Source organism: Pygocentrus nattereri, chromosome 3 (assembly GCF_015220715.1).
Source record: "Pygocentrus nattereri isolate fPygNat1 chromosome 3, fPygNat1.pri, whole genome shotgun sequence".
In the NCBI taxonomy this organism is placed as follows: Eukaryota; Metazoa; Chordata; class Actinopteri; order Characiformes; family Serrasalmidae; genus Pygocentrus; species Pygocentrus nattereri.
Genome location: NC_051213.1, coordinates 43044378 through 43066845, shown reverse-complemented (window position 1 = coordinate 43066845; position 22468 = coordinate 43044378). Strand labels below are relative to the sequence as shown.

Genomic DNA, 22468 nt, shown 5'->3' with positions numbered 1-22468 from the left:
CAGAAAATGTGTTTTATGATCACACATATTGTTATATGCTTACAATTTACTGCTGAAAGCCAAAAATCTTTTTTTATTGTTATAAATTTTTTTACAAAGTAGATCACTGAAGAGACGCCATCTATTTATAGTTTATAGCCCAGATTTGTGTAAAAATGGGTCGACTTTCAGTAGAAAGAGAGTTCAGCTTCTTTCATTATAAAGTTTAAAAATTATATCACCCATCTATGTTACTGGAAAGACGCCCACCTTTTGAATGTAGCTTAAGAAATATGAACGTTATGAAGTATATGACAAAGTGCGTTTCGGAACCATCGATGGTTCCAAGGAGTTTAAAAGGTTAAGTGTTCACTTCTTTACTAAAGAAGCCTTGAATAATCATCTTTTTTAGCGTGTAGAGGAATGTAGCATTAGGCGTCTTGCCCAAGGACTACTGTGTGCTGTAGTTGCCTATAGGGGGTTCGAACTAAAGGCCGATACGTGGAGGGTAGCATTATTATGCCAACCATACACGCTAAATGCTATACGATTGCATTTATACTTTGGCAGGTCTTGATGAATGATCTGTTTTCCTATTTGAATCTAACAAAATTGTATTGATGGCTTTTACCTTGAAGTGAAATTGAAGTTCCAACAAGTTACTCCATAGTTTACTGTCTAGTATGCACTGAAAACATGAACCAAATTGTTCCACTTTAGCCTGTATATCTTTAGCCAGGAAACAAGCTCTATAAAATATGTCAGTCATCGTGAGCGATTTATAGGTTCAAACAGTTGTGACACATTGCAACCTATGAGGAAGCTGCTCAGGTGTTTTGACAGTGGTGGTTATGTGGGCCTGAGGAGACTATATAAGTTCAAAAGGAGAGCAGAGAGCTGTTCTGCAAGCAGAGAAACCCAGCTAATGAGATCTGTGGTGGCTCAATTATTTGTGCTAGAATATTCCTGGCAATAGTGATTTAACATTTTAATTATAAGATTTTTTTTATGATGAAAATAACATTTGCTGATGAGATTTGAAGATTTTAAGATCAAAGTGCAGGGCATTTTTTTCTAATCAACTTTTAAGTCCACGAGTGCAGAACAGTTGGTGAAACTTAATGAACCATGGATTTCCTTGCTTTTCTCCTGTTGAGCTTGGCTGTCGCAGCTGCATCATTCACGGTGGGTCTACAAAAAGGAAACATATAGACTCTATTAGTAATATATTTCATTAGAAGTTATGATTCAAGTCATTGCTTAAATGATGTTTTTGTATATTTAACATGTGATATTGTCTTTCTCCTCAGCCCCCACCAACAGTAATAGGTAAGCACAATACAATTTCCACAACAGAATTTTTAGAGTAATGTTTCGTCTGTATCTCATATAAATCCATTCATGGGTCCTGGGCCCCATTTTGCGAACTGTTAGTATAGGCAACCCTCATTTGATTAAGCTTTGAGCTTTTAAAAGAAGGAAAGTACTTTTATTGAAATGGGCAAACTATATGTACACCTCTGTCAGTTTCCCTGTAATCACTGCTTACCATCTGTTCTTTTGTAGATGTTGATGTTGATCGAAAGGACATCCCAGAGATAAACAAAGGTAAACTGCTTTGTTATTAGAAGTGTTATATATATATATATATATATATATATATATATATATATATATATATATATATATATATGTGTGTGTGTGTGTGTGTGTGTGTACGACCAGGGTCTTCTCTGTGTGGAGTTTGCATGTTCTCCCCGTGTCTTTCCTCCAGTTCTCAGGTTTCCTTCCACAGTCAAAAGACATGCAGTCAGGCCATTTGGACATGCTAAGTTGCCCCTATTTGTGAATGTGTGAGTGAATGTGTCTGCAATGGACTGGTGACCTGTCCAGGGTGTATTCTGCCCACAACGCAGAATGAGAAGTGTAATAATGCCAGATTTATAGAACTTATTCTTTCATTTATTCATCATTCATTTTTCAGGTTTAAACCTCAGAGAAGGAGATATCAAGGAGGTACGTTTTAAGACAGTATTTCATAGTATATTACTTTAAATACAAATCCATTAAAACTCTGTTGCCTCCACTTAAAAACTAGGACCCTTCTAGACAACTTCAAAGGAGTGTGATTTTGCTGACCCAGTATCGTTGGAACAGATATGTCCCCTACGTGCTGAATGAATCTCTCAGTAAGGAAAATCTTTGAATCGATTATAGTCCTTTACTGACCTGTGCTTGTATTCTTTGTATATCAAAGCAGATTTTGATTATTATTTCAGGCCTGAATGACAAAGGAGTCATCTTAAGAGCCTTTGAGCAGCTGAGACTGAAAGCGTGTATTGACTTTAAGCCTTGGACAACAGAGCAAGACTACATATCTGTGGAAGCACAAAATGGGTACAGTGAATTCTGAAGGAAATCTCTGCAGCATATTCACCCAATGCACTTCACTACAACTGTTTAAATCACAGCCATACACTCAGTCACTGTACACGTAATCACAGATTAGCCTGTTAATCTTATAGAAAATAAGTTTTTGGTAAAAATTTGCAGGAATGACAAGTATAGGACAGTATTTCATTCCATGCATACATTTAACTTGGAATTTTCCACTGATGCACACACTCAGCCAACAGTAAATTTCCATGCAGGACTAGTATTAAAACAATCACCTTCCTGTTTATCTTGTTTTCATCTTTAGCTTGTTGCGTGTCAAAGTAACCTTCCAAAAGAAACAGAAACTCAACAGGCTGCATATATTCAGTGTAAGCCTGCCACAAAGATCATCAAAATGTAACAACATGTACCTTGCTTTGATTAATCGACACTGATCTTAGGGTTGTTCCACACTGACTCATATGACAGGTCATGCATTTCACAACAAAGTTCAGGCAAAAAAACAGTCTTAAGTGCCTTGAAAAGGCGTTGATACCCACATCAAGATCAAGGCATCAAGGCTGTGACAGAGTTATGACCCCATTGAGACCAAGCCTTATCTAGTCTGCTTCCAGTTTAATGAGATACGCAGCCTTTTACAGAAATATATTATTCTATTTTACTTCCCTTTCTGTGTAAAAATGACTCATCTGGTCAAATACTGTCAAGACACTGTGATAGCTGGGTATGTAATTCAAAGAAATTAGCTTTATGCAGCTCCAGTCACTTCAATTCAAGTTTTTGCTTTAATGTGTCTTAGCATATAATAAGCCTGGGATTTAAAGGAGCTACTATGCCACCTGCCTCTGTATACGCATGACTTCTTGATGGTTTGACATAAGGAATACTAATATGACCAAAGTTCAAATTTGTATTCTTCTACGAACTTGTTAGCAATAAGTGTGGCTGAAGGAGCCATTCCCACCAATTTCTCCACATATTTTGCCCATGTGTTGTTTGACTGACAAGTTTTATATAAATGAATAGTAAATAGATCCAACTATCCAAACAGTAATGCGTGATTGCACTGTAACTGGAAGCAGCGGTTAGGTTGTTTTGTGTCTTTTCTTCTCTAAAACATATTCAAAATCATCACCAGAATGGTCTGAAAAGAACCTAAACTAAACGAAATAAAAACATAGTAAAAATAACATTTCCATCTGCTCTCAGGGGATGTCTGAATTTTGGAACCAATGAATTTTAAATATGCACTGATTACAAAACGGCAACACAGTTTCAGGTTATGCTTCATTCAAAGACCTACCTCCTAACCTTTCTCTTAGTCATCGGACTGGAACCAAATCAGATAAGAGCTTTTTTTAAGCACCACACAATTTACTGAAAATCCTGGGACAGTAGTCAAGAAATAAAAGTTTCAAAAACCTGCTCAGCTAGAGTGACGTTCCAAAAGTACAAGTTTTTTTATTACATTGGTTGTAAGAAAAAGTCTACGTCAGATTCATGTTGGCTGATGTAATGTTGGTGCTTTCTTCCGAAAATTCCTTCCTCGGTTGTCCAATGACATTGTATGAGCGGCAGCTTGAAAAATGTGGTAGCTGGCTTCACAGGTCTTGGAGGAAGCCTGTGTTAGCATTTACCCTCCTAGCATTGATAGTATCTGACTGGGGGAGTCCTAACTAGCAGGTGGAATTCGAGACAACTAATGCCTAGTTCACACCACACGATTTTAGCCTGGTTTTTCAGTCGCCGACTGTTTTTTGTCGATCGCCGACAGAAACCTGTGGTCGGAGGCAAATCGGCGATCACTTGGCGCTCGCTCAGTCGTGTAGTGTGAACGGCTGAAAGACGCTCGCCGAGCCTTTGCCGAATAATTGCCAAATAATCGCCGACTAATCGCCGACGCCTGGCAAAAAGCTAGCATGTTTAATATCCAGCCCAGTCGGCGACTGCGACTCAATAGCAGCGTGTAGCTACAGCCAATGGGAACGCGGAGAGAGAGAACCGCGTCACCGCTGAAGATCTCTCCGCGCGCCAGTCGAGGAGTACACAAACAGAATAACGGCTACAAGAGGTTCTCGCTCTACTTGGACACAAGAAATGGAGGAACAGTTGATGGAGCTTTGGCAAGAGCACCAGTGCCTTTTTGACGTGTCCAGTGACCTGTACCACAACACGTGGTATTCTACGTGGTATTGCTAGTTCTCACGAGAGTTTCGTTTTCGTGTGTTCTCGTGTTTTTTGACAGCAGCCAGATGAGTCGGCGATTCCCCAGAGTCCATGTCGCCGATCAGTCATGTAGTGTGAAAGCCACAGCAACTGAAAGACTCGCGATTACAGCACAACCAGTCATGTAGTGTGAACGGCACAAAAACCTGACGACTAAAAAAGTGGTGTAGTGTGAACCAGGCATAAATTGGGGTGAAGAACATTGTCACATATATGGCACAAAAATAATGAACTCTGTAGAGTCTGTTGCGCTTTTGAGTGGCATGGAAAAATTAGACTAACCAATAATCTTTTCCATTGAGCGAGAACACCCAGTATCACCTCCACTTGTAGCTTCATGTGCATGTACGTCGGCATACAACCTTGTTTCATTGGGTTTTTGTTAAAAAAGTAGAAGAAAAGCAGAAACTCTGCAGATGATAAAAGGCTAGCCCGCTACATGGTGCTTTGCCTCGTCTTAAAAAGTAAAAAAAAAAACACAATAAAACCAAAAATTCAAGAAAATCAAAAACTACCATTCAAAAACTACACCAAATGTGCAACAAAATATTGTATTTTTTATTTTTGATCATTTTATTTTTTGTATTTTTATTCCGTTTTTTTCACTTCTTTGGCTTTTCTGCAGAATAGAGGAATTCTGATGGTTTTCACTATCCACTTTTTACCCCCATATATTCACTCTGATTTCTGATTCACATTGCCTTTAAATCGTCTGCTTCCCTAGTATGAACGGCCATCCGCTCCTTCACTTCTTAACTGCACAAAATACACTTTGTGACCTTATGTTTTTGTGAGTGTTTATTACAATATTTTGTACATAATTTTAGTACCACACCACTCAAAAGAATCTGCAAAACATCATCATCATCACTTTTACTTATATAGTGCCTTTCAATCAAAGAACATGAACAATTAACAACAAAGGGACACTATTAGGTAAACATTCAAGTATAAATGGAACAATAATAACAGTGAAAACAGATTTAAATGAAGACAGAGAGGTAGCATCTCGAGTAGACTTGGACAGAGTATCCCATAATTATGAAGCTGAGTCTACATATTGATACTTAAAGGAACCAATGCTATACATTGATTTATCCAAACAAAAAAAACCTAGGTGGGGTTTTAAAACGTGCAAAATATGTTGTAAAACTGAGGCCAAAAAATGACTTTTTAAAATTGACGATGGGCAGTTTTTAAAGTTTTGCTGTGGTCTTTCAATACTGCAGCCTTTCCATGATTTTACAGGTGTTGGTCCTATATTGGGAAGATGGGTGGGCGGCAGCAGCTCTCTATTGGAAATGGATGTGGATACATCGGCATTGTGGAGCACGAGTTTCTTCACGCTCTGGGATTCTATCATGAACAGAGCCGAAATGATCGGGACAACTACGTGACCATCATTTATGAAAACATCCTTGCAGGTCATTACCATGTTTCTAAAACCTGTTAACATGTCTCAACAGTGTTTTTTGCCCTATAAACATGCTGGTTTTATCTGAATAAGAGATTGTAGAGCATGAGAGTTAATCATTTAATACTAAATCTACATCACAAATTTCTGTAAGTTTTATATAGTATATAAAATACAGTATGCAGTATAACTTTGGTACATTTTTTATATAAGCTACGCTAAATCATTATCATAAATTTCTGTCTTGCTCTTTGGTTTCAGGATACTCAAGTAACTTTAATAAGGCACCTGAGCTGACAAGCACCACACAGGGAACTCCATATGATTACACGTCTGTGATGCACTATGGACAAGACACTTTCACCAATGGGAGCGGACACACCATCATCACCAAAGTCCCTCGGTTCCAAAATGTTATTGGTCAGCGCTATGACCTGAGTTCTTTAGATGTGTTTGAGCTCAACAATCTCTATAAATGCAGTATGTATTTTTATACATTTTTTCAATGAGCACCAAAAGTTTAATTGTTTGATTTGACCATACAGTGAATTTGAATTATTAGACAAAGTTTCCACATTCCACTGGCAACCTGATTCTGAGTCCTAGGTGAATACATTTACACTGCTTAAAACATATCTTGTACATGAACATACAATGTTTAAAACACCATTCCATTAATCAGTGCATAGCATGTATTAAACATTCCAGATTTTAAAAACTCTAAAGAGGACTGTAACAACAATCCTCTATGCAAACACTAAAGCCTGAGTAGACCGATAAATCAATATGGTGATCAGTTATTAATCTGAGTGTTACTGAGCTCTGCTTAAGACTGAGTAGTCCGATAAATCAATGTAACGATCAGTTATTAATCTCAGTGTTACTGAGCTCTGCTAAAGCCTGATTAGACTGATAAATCAATGTGATGATCAGTTATTAATCTGTGTTACTGAGCTCTGCTAAAGCCTGAGTAGACTGATAAATAAATGTGATGATCAGTTATTAATCTCAGTGTTACTGAGCTCTGCTAAAGCCTGAGTAGACTGATAAATAAATGTGATGATCAGTTATTAATCTCAGTGTTACTGAGCTCTGCTAAAGCCTGAGTAGACTGATAAATCAATGTGATGAGTCAGTTATTAATCTCAGTGTTACTGAGCTCTGCTAAAGCCTGAGTAGACTGATAAATCAATGTGACGATCAGTTATTAATCTCAGTGTTACTGAGCTCTGCTAAAGCCTGAGTAGACTGATAAATCAATGCGATGATCAGTTATTATTCTCAGTGTTACTGAGCTCTGCTAAAGCCTGAGTAGACTGATAAATCAATGTGACGATCATTTATTAATCTCAGTGTTACTGAGTTCTGCTAAAGCCTGAGTAGACTGATAAATCAATGTGGTGATCAGTTATTAATCTCAGTGTTACTGAGCTCTGCTTAAGCCTGAGTAGTCCGATAAATCAATGTGATGATCAGTTATTAATCTCAGTGTTACGAAGCTCTTGATTGATGATTGAACTGAATGATCTTGCTAATACTGCCACTAAATATGTACAGAGTGATAAGTACCAGTTTACATTAGTACATTAGTGTTGTACTGGACTCATGTATGTGAAAGTCAGCTACCGGTTTTCCAGAATTTAGCAATTGTGATATGGCAAATTGTTGACCTAGTTCATAAGACAGTTGTCCTTTCGAGGGCACTGGGGAGCAGTTGTGGACTGCAGCAGGCTAAAAACATGTTGAGAATTTTAATTTTTGTTTTTTTCATTTTAATGAGCAAAATTATTCTTTAAAACTCCCAACCAGTAACAGTGAGGAACAATGTGAGCTAAGTAAGAACAGCAGAATACAATACTAAATACAAATACTAGTTTTCTGCACAAGTCTTTTTGAGCGTTCTTTTAAATTTCTACTTAACTCACCGAACACTGATAATTTCTGCAACACAGAGTCCAAATAGATAGTTATGAGACATGGGAAACTTCAGTGTTCACAGTAACAAAAAGTCATAAAAGACAAAAGATCAACTGCTACTGTGTTTGTGTTCAAAAGCTTTTTTTATTTATTTTTTTCATAACAGATTCATCCATCTCCTTTCTGGACCGCTGTAGCTTTGATAATGACATGTGTCGGATGGTTAACTGCTCTTCCACTGCTAATGGATGGAAGATGGCAAGCAATGTATCTGGAGGCCCATTTAGCGATCACTCCAACCTGGCATCCATAGGTCATGTTTCTAGTTGTCATGAAAATTTATTTTGAATAATACTGGCTTTAGTTGCAACCATATCAATTTGGATATCATGAAGATATTTTACATTTTCTTTTTCAGGTGTTCCTGCTGTGTCTATGAACACCAATTCTTCAGGTATACATTTGAGGTGTTGGAGGAAAAAAAATATTTTGTTCATATGTAAATTTATTCAGTCAGTCCATTAGTCAATCAGTTGCCAACTTTGTTTTTGCCTGTTCTCCAGCAGATTGGATCAAAAATGAAATAATTACTATAAGGTTAAATTAAAGCTTTAATTTGAAGGTATTTCCATCAATTTGGTGAAACAAATAGGATTTGATGTTTCGGGGGCTAGTGTTGTCTGCAGTAAAAGAAATAAACTTTCAGTGGAAAAACATTTGGCTTAACTATAAACATCAAACACACAGGCTCAAAAATAAGATCGAGCTTGATGTTTAGGTCATTATTATCATGACAAAGATATGGTGACAATAGAAAATATTGAGTTCCCTTTTAACTCACTCACAATCACTGATTCACCCACTTGGGAAGGGGGGGGTCCGACACACTACTGATAAAACTACTGTAAAATGTTCATGCTGCGTACAATTCCACACAGATTTCCACCAGAGAGGTCTCCAAATCCCAATATCTTACATAGTGTAGCTTTAACTGTTTTCAGAGTCATTGTACTGAGCACCGCAATGCTACCTTTTTAATAATTGCAACTCCAGGTACAAAGCATTACCTTATATTCACACTATGACCTGTCATCAATTTTTTAGGTTTCTAGAAATAATAACCAGTTGTATCGGTCAATACCTTACGCATGCCTGCTAACTGCAACGTAGAACTGTTGTGAATGGAGCATGTCTGACAGAGATCTGGGTTTGTAGAAAATACACAACCCACTCTCTTTGTGTCCGGCAGTGCAAAGTACCACCTAGTATTCAACGGGGTCCCATGTTGGCTCACTAATCCAGCATTGGCTGGCTGCTAACTCACTCACCATAGCAGTGCTGAAGCTAGCTTTAATGGCAATGTTTGGTTTAACAATTCTTCTTCTGGAAATGCTCTTTTCTACTTTACTTTTCCTAACATTAACTGAGATCGTATCTCCTCTTCTGTCTTTGGTTTTAGAAATGAGTATTGATTCACTCTTTCTACCCGTCTCTTGGGAAATTAGAAGGTTTTCAGATTTACAAATACACTGTGGCATGTTGTGAAGATTTTCAGAGGCATCCTGAGCATAGTACCAAAAGCTAGGCTGTGAAAGGCCCACTACAGAGTGGGAAAGGGCACCACCATGAGGTAGACCAGTGCTTTAGCTCTAGTTAGTTAAGAATACCAAAGAAAAAAAAAAAGCTTGCCGATTGTGGGTGAAACAGCTAAACAACCTTCCCCTGAATTTGTTTTTGTGTGTTTATATTTCTTCCTAGCAAATAGCATAAAGCATAATGTCATGATAAGTTTATTTTCAAGGACCAATTTCAATTTTTTTTTTTTGGATTTGTCCAGGGGGTTAATTTGAGACCCCTTGTATTTCACAGTTTCGTCACTGAGGGTCTGTGTAAAAAAAAAAATAAGTAAATCCAATTTAAACAGGGCTTAAGACACATCTTTTACATCCTGAGAGTGGTCTCAGTCTGATAAATACAGCTAATTCCAGCTGTAGATACAACAACTAGAATCAAATCAAACCTTGTCTAGTCTAGGACTAAACTGTAATGTCAGTTGCATTTCATCCTATTTAGTCTGGCCATCTGGGAAATTTCCACTTAGTCCTCAAAAATGAGCTTGTGATTCCTACATTGTTCAGCCAATACAGAGATAAATATGCTCAATTCAAAGCTGAAATCTGGCACATTTGTTCTATTTGTTTTGAATACAATGTGCATACAGTGGAATACAGTTAGTCAAAACAACAAAACTAGAGTCAAATCACTTGCAAATGCTCTTATACTGTTTATTTTGAATGCCACTGTGTGTACTATTGTCTGTAGGGCCATCTCTCTTCATGCACTTCAGCACGGAGGCTGGGCAGGAAGGAGACTCAGGCCGACTGGAGACTAAGGAGATGACACCCCGCAGAGGCTGCCATGTCCAGTGCCTGCAGTTTTTCTACTATCACAGTGGGAATGAGACTGACCAGCTCAACATCTGGATCAGAGAGTACCAGAGTGATACTGACACCACAGGAACCCTCAGACTCATGGACCAGATCACAGGTGATTGCCTTGGAAACAATGATTTCCTTTTTAAGACAAAGCAGCAAATTTCTAACCGTAAGATAAATCCTAGTGTCACTTAAACCAATTTGCCAGTTAATGACATCTACAACCCCTTTTCCAAAAACAGTTGAGACACTGTGCAAAATGTAAATGAAACAAAATGCAGTGGTGTGCAAATAATTTAAACCCTGTTTCATTGAAATCACCTCAAAGACAAGTCAAATGTTAAAACTGAGAAATGTTCTAGCAACACGTTCCAAAATAGTTGGCACAGGGATAACAAAACACGGGTTAAGTTGTGTAATACTGAAAAAAATATTTGCATTTGATGTTGGAAACGTAAGTGCACCTTAATCTACCTGATAAAATATCCAATGAATGTAGGTACAATGTAAACTGGCAACTAACAAAGTACATAGGTTTTAAAATTTTAATGGGTGATACAAATTATGCGTACCTGATTAGCAGCTCAGTGTACATAAAAACAAATGTTTTCAGGATCTCCCACTAATCACTGGCAGCTGCGCTATGTCCCGCTAAATGCGGGCAAGCCATTCCTAGTGGAATTTGAAGCACGGAAAGGAGCCGGATATTCCAGAGGAGGCTTCTCAGTGGACGATATCAACCTGTCAGAATCAGAATGTCCTCATAATGTGTGGCAGATCAGGAACTTCATGGAGCTTTGGAACAACTCTGCACCTGGCACTTTGAAGTTCAGCCCAGCCTACTACTCCCCTGACGGCTATCGCTATCAGGTAATTCTGGTACTGGATCAGGACAGCTTTTCCATCTATGTGCGACTGGTATCTGGTGTCTATGATAATCAGCTACAGTGGCCTTGCCCATGGAGACAAGTGACTTTCTTGGCGCTGGATCAGAACCCAGACATCCAACAGCGCATGTCGAATGAAGCAAGCCTCACAACTGACCCAGCTCTAATATACGGTGAGACCTTGCTTTTATGCTCTCAAATATCATCTGTACAGTGTAAATACAATGTTTTACCTTATTTATGTATTTGACTTGACCCTGTTTATTCAACACTGTGAATATGATATATTATTCTAAGCTGTTTTACTCTTTTATTTTAGGTGGAAAGTACTTTTGGGGCAAGCCTAGTGATGTGGGATATCTAACACTTGTCAACGGTAACGAGTTGGTAAATGTGACTTATGGAATGGGCTATTCCATATTCATGGAAAAGGCCCAACTCAACGACAGGGAGTTTGTCAAAGGTGGTGATCTCATCCTTCTCTTCAGCATGCAAGGTTAGCTTTCATTTTACAGTCTGACATTACAAGGTTTTACTCATACTTGTCTACACACAGTGTTGTGTAAAAAGTCTTAAGCAGCCACAAAATTTTTAGATGTATTTTTGCCTGTACTAACATCATATCAATACAATAATTGTAGATATTTATACAGAAAACCTGATTTCATTCAATAAAGGATTGATGAGCGAAGTATCTTCTGGTATTCAACCGGGTCCCAAGTTGGTTTGATAATCTAGCATCAGTTTGCTGCTAACTCATTCACCATGCAGGGCCTCAGTGGCTATTTTGGTTCAATAATTCTATTAGAAATGCTCTTTTCTAGTTTGGTAATGAGCTCTTCCACAGATTAACAGAGATCTTATCTCCTCTTCTATCTCCAGATTGCGAAAGGAGTATTCACTCTTCATACCAATGTCTTGGGAAATTGGGAAGGTTTTCATATTTACAAATACACTGTGGAATGTTTGAAGTTTTTGAGGTATCCCAGGCATAGAACCAGTTGCTAGGCTACAGCGCCACCCATTGTGTCCATTATTTCCCCCCCAAAATAATTTAATAAACACATGAATTATTCAAATTTCTTTTCGTCTGCAAAAATTTTAAATGTCAGGTGGCACAATCAAAAACAAAGGTCTTTTATTTTGACATGCTTTCACAAAAGTGGTGCCAGAGTATTGTATCACAAAAGACCTTAAATAACTTTCATGGTGCAAGGTCAAGGTTAATAGACCTTTCACAAATTTTGGAAAAAAGTCATTTTCGAGTCATAGTTATTATTATTATGTGTATTTATTAAAAAAAACATTCTGTGGGTATCTCAGGCAGCACAACCAGTCAAAAAGCAAATGGCGCAACCAGACTAGTAGTTTTAATGAGTAAAACAGACAAACTACATTTAGAAAACCTTATTCCTCATTGTCCCATATACAGTGGGGTCTAAAAGGCGGAAACTGGCTCTTGGCATGTGGAGCGTTACATCACTTGGTGGGCAGGTGCCAGAGAAGTATCAACTAGATATTGTTGAGCTTACCTCTACCCCCTAGATAGGTGTTGGTCCCTCTCCTACTCAGCTGTGGGGATACCCATGAGTCCCCGGCTGGGTACCGTGCACTTGGAGGGGGTCACCCCAATGCAAATTATAATCGCAGGGAGGAGAACTGTTGGCCCCCCAAACTGAAAACGTTTGGCCAAGTTAGACAGATAATCAGCTGATACTACATAAGTGGAGGTGGGGGGATTTTACAAATTGTGTAACCTCATGTTTATACCAGAAGGAACCAGGAAATGGTCATAGACACCAATGGGGTTCCTAGAGACTAGACGCAATATAAATAATTTTTTTCCTCTCAAAGATGCAGACTTCTTTGCTTTCATTTAAAATGTCCCTGCAAGTGCCAATAATTTTCCTAAATTCATATTTATCGTTTTTAGAGATTGTTTTGCCCATTTTCCTTTCTGGACCCAAAAATTCTGGAGTTGACTGCATTTCCTGTCCAAATCAGATATAATTTGTGTCTTTGTGTTTCTGATTGTGGTCAGATGTCTCAGCGCTGCAGCAGAATAACTCTCTGCCCTGCCCCAAAGTGCCACTGAAGACCTTCAGCATCTCTCCGTATCAGGGAGCTCAAGGAGGATCCTGCGAAACACGGTAAGCAATCATTCACGCTTTGCTGTTTCACACAAGAACAATGACAGGATTGTTTTCACATCGTGGTTTAAATAAGGCCTTCAAGTATTGGAAGAAAATTCTATATGCTTATATTAAATGGTTTCATTATAGGATGCCTGTCAACATGTGCTGTGTACCATGTCATCTGTCAGCAGATGGAAAGTTTAAATTACATCACTGACAAGTTTTTGTAGATATAATAATTAAGTAAACCTTTCTCCACTATAATTCTCCAGAGCCATTCACCCATCTCCTGCATCCACAACCACAAGCACACCCAAAACCTCAACCTTCATCAAGACCACCACAGCTGATGTCAGGTACATTGATTCCTACTGTTCTCTTTTTTTTTAATGACTGCTACATTTGATCTCTTATTATTGCAAAATATCGGTTTACACTTTCAATGCTCTTGAAAAATAAACTCACTGTGCTTTATGCAATATTGCCCAATACATACATGCAGACTTATTCAGCAATGAATGTTTGTGCAGCCCTAACTTAAAGTTAAAGTCCAATACATGTGGCGAGATGAGGGCCAAAAACAAAATAGTACACATATAAAGGTGTGTGGGTTTTTAATTCATAACTTTACATTATGTTTTGTTTCTAAAACATTCCCAAAATACTATGTTAATAGGAAAGTAAGAATTTAGTAAATTATATGTACAACCCCATTTCTTAAAAAAGTTTGGACACAGTGCAAAAGAAAAAATAAAAACAAAATGCAATGATGTGCAAATCATTTAAACCCTATATTTGAGTACAAACACAACATATCAAATGTTAAAACTGAGAAATCTTATTGTTTTTTGAAAAATATGTGATTTTGAATTTGTCGCCCACAAGTTGGTACATGTGCAAGAAAAAACTGAAGTTTTGTAATGCTAAAAAAAAAAAAAAACACCTGGTGGTTAATTGGCAAAAAAGTCAGTAACATGACTGGGTATAAAAGAGTATCCCAGAGAGGCGGAGTCGTTCTGAAGTAAAGATGAAAAGGGTTCACCATTCTATGAGACTGCACAAAAATCCAGTATTTGCTGGCTGTGATAATTGGGCCCTCAGGCAGCACTGCATTAAAACACAGACATGGTTCTGTGTTGGAAATCACTGCATGAGCTCAGACACTTTTCTGAAAAACACTGTCTGTGAGCACAGTTTGTCGCTGTATCCACACATGCAAGTTACAAAATAGTAAACACAAAGAAGGACCCAGATATAAACAGGATCCAGAAATGCTGCCACCTTCTCTGGGTCCGAGCTCATTTAAAACAGACTGAGATGAAGTGAAAAAAAAAAGTGTTCCAACAGCTCAACATTTGAAAATTTTTGGAAATCATGGACACTGTGTCCTCTGGGCTAAAAACCATTCAGCTTGTTATCAGCTGAAAGCCAGTATTCAAGATGCTACAGGGATGCATTAGTGCACATGGCATGGGTGTCGTGCACATCTGTGAAGGCAGCATTAATGCTGAATGATCTATACATGTTTTGGCAACATATGCTGCCATCCAGATAACATTTTTATAAGGCTTTGATTATTTTAGCAAAACAATTTCAAACCACATGTATTACAACAACGTTGCTCCATATTAAGAGTCCGAGAGCTAAATTGACCTGCCTGAAGTCCAGACCTGTCACCCAAAACAAAAAAGACCCGTTGAGCAGCTGAAATCCAAACAAGAATGGGAAAACATTTCACTTTCAAAAATACAGCAGTCAGTCACCTCAGGTCCCAAACACTTAGTGTTGTTAAGAGAAGAGATGATGAAACCCAGTGGTAAACATGCCCCCCGATCCCAACTTTTTTGGAATGTGTTGTCAGCATTGAATTCAAAATGGGCAGATATTTTTCAAAAGACAACATTTTTCTCAGTTTCCACATTTGATATGTTGTGTTTGTAGTATTTTCCTTTAATATATGGTTTACATGATTTACATATCATTTCATTCTATTTTTATTTACATTCTGCACAGTGTCAGTTTTTTTGGAAATAGGGATGTAGTATAAAAAAATGTCATTTGGTGAACAAGTGGATTTAGGGTGGGCTTAACCAAAGGTCCTCATAGATGTCATCTGATCCTTTTAGGCATGTTTCTCATCAGCATGCCATTCCAGCTCAGTGAGGACTATGTGAGGCTTTTGGTCAAAGCTTCTTTACATACAGTGTTTTGTTGAAGCTGCGTAAAAACCAAGATTTCCATATATTCAATACGTCAAGCCATATATTCAAAATATTCTGTATTTCCCAGTAATTTGATCCAGTTGACACAAAACACTAACACGTCGGGATTTTTTTGTTGTGTAAAAACGTCTAATTGTGAAAGTAAATATTCAGTTAATCTGTTCAGTTGATCAAGTAAAAACCATTGTTCACAAGAATGTTATTTTTATCTCTCTCTTTAAGGGAATGCTTGGACATCTTTTGTTCCGGGGCTAATATCATGCATCCTTCAGTCGCCCTCCTGCTGGCTTTCGTCCTCTTGGTAGTAAACTAGCAGTCAGGAAATATTCATCAGAAAGAAACTGATAGTAAACTAGTAGCCAAATCAGAATCCAAAGCCATATAATTGTAATCTTTGGTACATAATGGCCAACAAAACTGGCAATCAACTAATAAATCTTATGGTTATGATTGCGATTCTAAATCAAGAAAATCAAGATAATTCTACTCAGTGTGTGTATGTGTGTGCAGTGAGTGAGGGGACTAATTCACTCTAATATTAAGTTTCAGACATAGCGATATTTTTATATTTGAGAGATGATGAACATTATATCCATGACATCCAGAACAAGTGCCCTTGGTAGGTTTCTATTTAGCCAACTTTACGCATGATATCCAGGACCTGACACTTAACTGCAACACATATCACATACTGAGTGTGTCAGATTTCACAGTAAATTTCCTTTCTGGAAATCTGATGTGTGGGTAACATTTACAATACTGTTTAAGGGTCTCTTTGCTACTATCTAAAGAAAACAAAACAGTTCAACCAAAACAACTTATGTCAGGTTTGGACATTATTTTAGCACTGAAAGCATGTGCTCAACATGATCTGATACCTTGAAAATGCTGACCAAAAAACCTGACATCACTGAAACAGTAGAGCTCAGCACTAATTCAGTCTGCATACTGAACTTTTTGAGCGAGACCTTAAATGGGGATTGTATGCACTTAATCTTTTACAAAACTTTTTGGTTAGTATAAAAATCTATATAGATTATAGAACTTTTTACATCTGACTTGCCTTTATGATACACAAAATATAATCACCTTTTGTTTTTCCATGAATCAAACCTTAATGCTTGATATGCTTTGGACTGTTAAAATAGAAGTCATGTTTCCCTTTAGTTACCAATCAGCTGTCCAATCTCATTTGTGTTTTCTGGGTAAAAAATAAATCTGAGATTAAACTTTAGTTACAGACTAAAATTGGCCTTGAGTGAATTTTATTTTATTTTTAAGTTTTTTTTAAGTTACTTTAAATCTCTTTGAAAGGGACGCTGCCGCGGTGAAGGGTCCAAACTACGGCTCATCTCTGGTTCAGAGCAACCATGGCAGGTAGGTTGGATGCGGTTGATGGCATTTGGTTTACAGCTCTGTGGTGGAGCTGCTGGAAGTTGGCTTGGCTTTGTTTTGGAGAGGACAGGTGCTTCTTCCTAACAGCAGCAGCCTGTGGCTCGTTTACTGTGATGAAAGTCCACACCGGGGTTTGTGTATTGAGGCTCCTCTTCACTGTCTGACCGCAGCTCTGCTTCTGCTTCGGTCGCTGCAGTACTGAGTACTGAGTGTGAGGAGGTGTTTGGTGAGGTACAGAAGTAGCAGTAACGGAGAAGCTCAGCGACTCCTCTGGTCAATTGTGCTGCCTTGTCGAAATGTCCTACCATACACGATGGTTCTTCGAGGGTTCTTTAGTGAAGGCAATGTTTCTATGAACACAAGGAACCCTTTTCATGGTGGAAATTATATATATATATATATATATATATATATATATATATATATATATATACACACTAATGACCGAAAGAACGAGATCGCGAATACAAGCGGCTGAAATGAGTTTCCTCCGCAGGGTGGCTGGACTCTCCCTTAGAGATAGGGTGAGAAGTTCGGTCATCCGGGAGGGACTCGGAGTAGAGCCGCTGCTTCTTCACGTCGAGAGGAGCCAGTTGAGGTGGTTCGGGCATCTTGTTAGGATGCCTCCTGGACGCCTCCCTTGGGAGGTGTCACAGGCAAGTCCACCGGGGAGGAGACCCCGGGGAAGACCCAGGACACGCTGGCGTGACTATATCGCCCAGCTGGCCTGGGAGCGCCTCGGAATCCCTCCCAGGGAGCTAGTGGAAGTGGCTGGGGAAAGGGAGGTCTGGGCTTCATTGCTCAGGATGCTGCCCCCGCGACCCGAACCCCGGAGAAGCGGAAGATGATGAATGGATGGATGGATGGATGGATGGATATATACACACACACACACACACACACACACACACACACACACACACACACACACACACACACACACACACACACATACACACTGCTCAAAAAAAGGAACACTCAAATAACACATCCTAGATCTGAATGAATGAAATATTCTCATTGAACACTTTGTTCTGTACAAACTTGAATGTGCTGACAACAAAATCACACAAAAATCAATGGAAATCAAATTTATTAACCAATGGAGGCCTGGATTTGGAGTCACACACAAAATTAAAGTGGAAAAACACACTACAGGCTGATCCAACTTTGATGTAATGTCCTTAAAACAAGTCAAAATGAGGCTCAGTATTGTGTGTGGCCTCCACGTGCCTGTATGACCTCCCTACAACACCTGGGCATGCTCCTGATGAGGTGGCGGATGGTCTCCTGAGGGCTCTCCTCCCACACCTGGACTAAAGCATCCGCCAACTCCTGGACAGTCTGTGGTGCAACGTGACATTTGTGGATGGAGCGAGACATGATGTCCCAGATGTGCTCAATCGGATTCAGGTCTGGGGAACGGGCAGGCCAGTCCATAGCTTCAATGCCTTCATCTTGCAGGAACTGCTGACACACTCCAGCCACATGAGGTCTAGCATTAGGAGGAACCCAGGGCCAACTGCATCAGCATATGGTCTCACAAGGGGTCTGAGGATCTCATCTCGGTACCTAATGACAGTCAGGCTACCTCTGGCGAGCACATGGAGGGCTGCGCGGCCCTCCAAAGAAATGCCACCCCACACCATTACTGACCCACAGCCAAACCGGTCATGCTGAAGGATGTTGCAGGCAGCAGATCACTCTCCACGGCGTCTCCAGACTCTGTCACGTCTGTCACATGTGCTCAGTGTGAACCTGCTTTCATCTGTGAAGAGCACAGGGCGCCAGTGGCAAATTTGCCAATCCTGGTGTTCTCTGGCAAATGCCAAGCGTCCTGCACGGTGTTGGGCTGTGAGCACAACCCCCATCTGAAAACTAGATCTGTGCCTTCTACTCATAGATCGCCTTGGTTTACTCCTGCTCTCCGCAATATGAAAACAGCTGGAAGACGTCTAGAACGTCTTTTTAAGAAATCCGGGTTGCAGGTTCACTATCTAGCTTACACTGATCATCTGGCCTCATACAAAGTAGCACTAAACAATGCTCGTGCATCATACTATGCGGATGTTTTCAGTGCTGCTGGTCAGAATCCCAAGCTTCAGTTTTCAGTGGTAAATAAGCTTCTGCGACCCCCATCAACTCCAAATACTGCCTCAACTGATCTATGTAATGCCTTTCTGAAATTCTACGGTAACAAGGTGTCAACCATCTATAAAGACCTGTTGAATACCCCTGCTGACTGCCATGGGCCTATCGTTTTCTCTCCAACTCTGTCACTTTCTTTTTCAAATTTCTCTCTGACTGACTCAACTTCTATTGTCAATATTATAGCTAACTCTAAGACTTCATCCTCTCGACTGGACCCTGTTCCTACCCATCTTCTTCAACGCTGTGTCTCTATCTTTTCCGAACCAATATGCCACTTGGTTAATCTTTCACTCACTTCTGGATATGTTCCTGTGTCTTTAAAAACAGCAGCTGTCACACCTATTATTAAGAAACCTGACTCAGATCTAACAATTTTGAGCAATTACAGGCCTATTTCAAATCTCCCATTCATCTCTAAAGTTCTAGAAAAGGTCGTGGCTTCCCAGCTGCTTGATTTTTTGAGCACTAATGATTTATTTGAAAAATTTCAATCTGGTTTTCGTTTGCATCATAGCACCGAGACTGATCTTCTCTGTGTCCTAAATGACCTTCTCCTTTCCGCGGATACAGGTTGCATCTCACTGCTGCTTTCGACACACTAAATCACAATGTTCTTTTAACTAGGCTCACTGAGATTGGTCTCTCTGGAACCGTACTATCCTGGTTCCACTCGTATCTGACTAACAGGCTTCAGTTTATTTCAATTGGGAACCATACGTCTGACACAGTGCCCATTGAATATGGTGTCCCTCAGGGTTCCGTCCTTGGTCCCCTCCTTTTTATAATGTATATTCTCCCCCTCGGTTATATTTTTCGTAGTCACAATTTACATTTTCATTGCTATGCTGATGATACTCAGATCTATCTCAGGTTCAAACCAGCAGCACTGTTTCCCCCACCCCAGTTAAATAGATGTCTTATTGACCTGAACTCCTGGCTTAGGGCAAATTTTCTTTCTTTAAATGCACACAAAACCGAGTTTATAGTTACTGGCTCCAAGTCCACTGTTAACACTCTCAAAAATCTTGCTCTCACTGTAAATGATATTACAATCACTCCATCTGTCACTGCCCGAAACCTAGGTGTTCTTTTTGACCCTTCTTTGTCTTTTGAACCGCACATCAAGTCTCTGTCTAGGTCGGCATTTTTCCACCTTCGCAATATTTCACGTATCCGTCCTTTACTGTCCCCGGCTGCAGCTGAGTCTCTGGTCCATGCTTTTGTTACTTCTCGCCTGGACTATTGTAACTCATTACTCTATGGGCTCCCCGCTAAGTCACTTAGGTTGTTACAAATAGTGCAAAATTCTGCAGCACGGATTCTCACATACACTAAAAAATCTGAGCACATTACTCCTGTTCTTCAGAGACTTCCTTGGCTGCCCATTACTTTACGTATTCACTATAAAATTTTACTTCTCACATTCAAGGCACTTCATGGCCTGGCTCCTGCATACTTACTCGACCTTCTAATACCCTACAAGCCCACTCGTAACCTCAGGTCTTCGGAAGCAGGTCTTCTAGTGGTCCCTAGGTTCAGGCTCAGCTCTATGGGTGGTCGTTCCTTCAGTGTTGTGGCCCCCTTGCTCTGGAACTCTCTGCCTCTCTCTCTTCGCTCTACCTCTTCTCTTTCTCACTTCAAATCTTTATTGAAATCTCATCTTTTTCTCCTTCATTTTTCTCCTGCATCTTCCTTGGGCCTTGTGTAATGTGATATGCATTTTGTAAAGCGACCTTGGGTTTTGTGTAAAGGCGCTATATAAGTTTAACTTATTATTATTATTATTATCTGTGGACGTCAGGCCCTCATACTATCCTCATGGAGTCGGTTTCTAACCGTTTGTGCAGACACATGCACATTTGTGGCCTGCTGGAGGTCATTTTGCAGGGCTCTGGCAGTGCTCCTCCTGTTCCTCCTTGCACAAAGGTGGAGGTAGCGGTCCTGCTGCTGGGTTGTTGCCCTTCTACGGCCTCCTCCACGTCTCCTGGTGTACTGGCCTGTCTCCTGGTAGCGCCTCCAGCCTCTGGACGCTACACTGATAGACAAAGCAAACCTTCTTGCCACAACTCGCATTGATGTGCCATCCTGGATGAGCTGCACTACCTGTGCCACTTGTGTGGGTTGTAGAGTCCGTCTCCTGCTACCACGAGTGTGAAAGCACCACCAACATTCAAAAGTGACCAAAATATCAGCCAGAAAGCAGAAAGGTACTGAGAAGTGGTCTGTGGTCCCCACCTGCAGAACCACTCCTTTATTAAGTGTGTCTTGCTAATTGCCAATAATTTCCACCTGTTGTCTGTTCCATTTGCACAACAGCTGTGAAATTGATTGTCAATCAGTGTTGCTTCCTAAGTGGACAGTTTGATTTCACAGAAGTTTGATTTACTTGGAGTTATATTGTGTTGTTTAAGTGTTCCCTTTATTTTTTTGAGCAGTGTATATATATATATATTGTTGATGGAAGAAAACCTAACATCTCCAAAATGGTAACATTACAGGAGTGGAAAAAACCTACTTTACATTTAATGCAAGTCAATGGAACCATTTTCACATGCCATTTGACTTTTTTCACATGCCATTTGGGGTCATTTCTTTTAGTTCAGTGATCATGAAATTTAAACAATATAAAGGGCAACAGGCATTTTCAAATTATGCCAAAAACTGAAAAACATAAATGGAGATGAAAACAGCAATGTTATAGGTGTACTCACTTTGAGTTCTTTTCAGAGGACAGTAAATCTATACTGCTATACAAGTTGTACACTAAGTTATATCCAAGTGTCATTTCTATAGTGTCGTCCCATGAAAAGATATAATAAAATATTTGCAGAAATGAGAGGGGTGTACTCACTTTTGTGAGATACTGTGTACACACACACACACACACACACACACACACACACACACACTCACACAGGTCAGGCATAATATTATCAGCACCTCCTTGACCATTTTCTCAGCTCCACTTACTCTATAGGTTCACTTTGTAGTTCTACAATTACAGGCAGTAGTCCATCTGTTTCTCTGATACTTTGTTAGTCCACTTTTACCCTGTTCTTCAGTGGTCAGGACTCCCAATGATCCACTACTATTTGGGTGGTGCATCATTCTCAGCACTGCAATAACACTGATGTGTTGGTGGTGTGTTAGTGTGTGTTGTGCTGGTTTGAGTGGATCAGACACAGTAGCGCTGGTGGAGTTTTTAAACACCTTAGTGTAATTGTAGAACTACAAAGTGCACCTATACAGTAAGTGGAGCTGATAAAATGGACAATGAGCGTAGAAACAAGGAGGTGGTCATGATGTTATG

At 39.6% G+C, this 22468-nt stretch overlaps 1 protein-coding gene across 1 annotated transcript; it reads left to right on the top strand.

The window, feature by feature from the left end:
- The first annotated feature begins 892 nt into the window (after positions 1 to 892).
- On the top strand, positions 893 to 16860 carry LOC108429948 (meprin A subunit beta-like). The gene is made up of 16 exons (XM_017702037.2): positions 893 to 1164; positions 1290 to 1308; positions 1546 to 1587; positions 1964 to 1995; positions 2078 to 2168; positions 2259 to 2376; positions 5851 to 6026; positions 6278 to 6496; positions 8100 to 8246; positions 8352 to 8387; positions 10256 to 10480; positions 10982 to 11428; positions 11575 to 11751; positions 13297 to 13405; positions 13663 to 13746; positions 15835 to 16860. Exons 1-16 carry the CDS (start codon positions 1108 to 1110, stop codon positions 15923 to 15925), a joined length of 2070 nt encoding a protein of 689 aa, XP_017557526.2. The 5' UTR covers positions 893 to 1107; the 3' UTR covers positions 15926 to 16860.
- The last annotated feature ends 5608 nt before the right edge of the window (positions 16861 to 22468 follow it).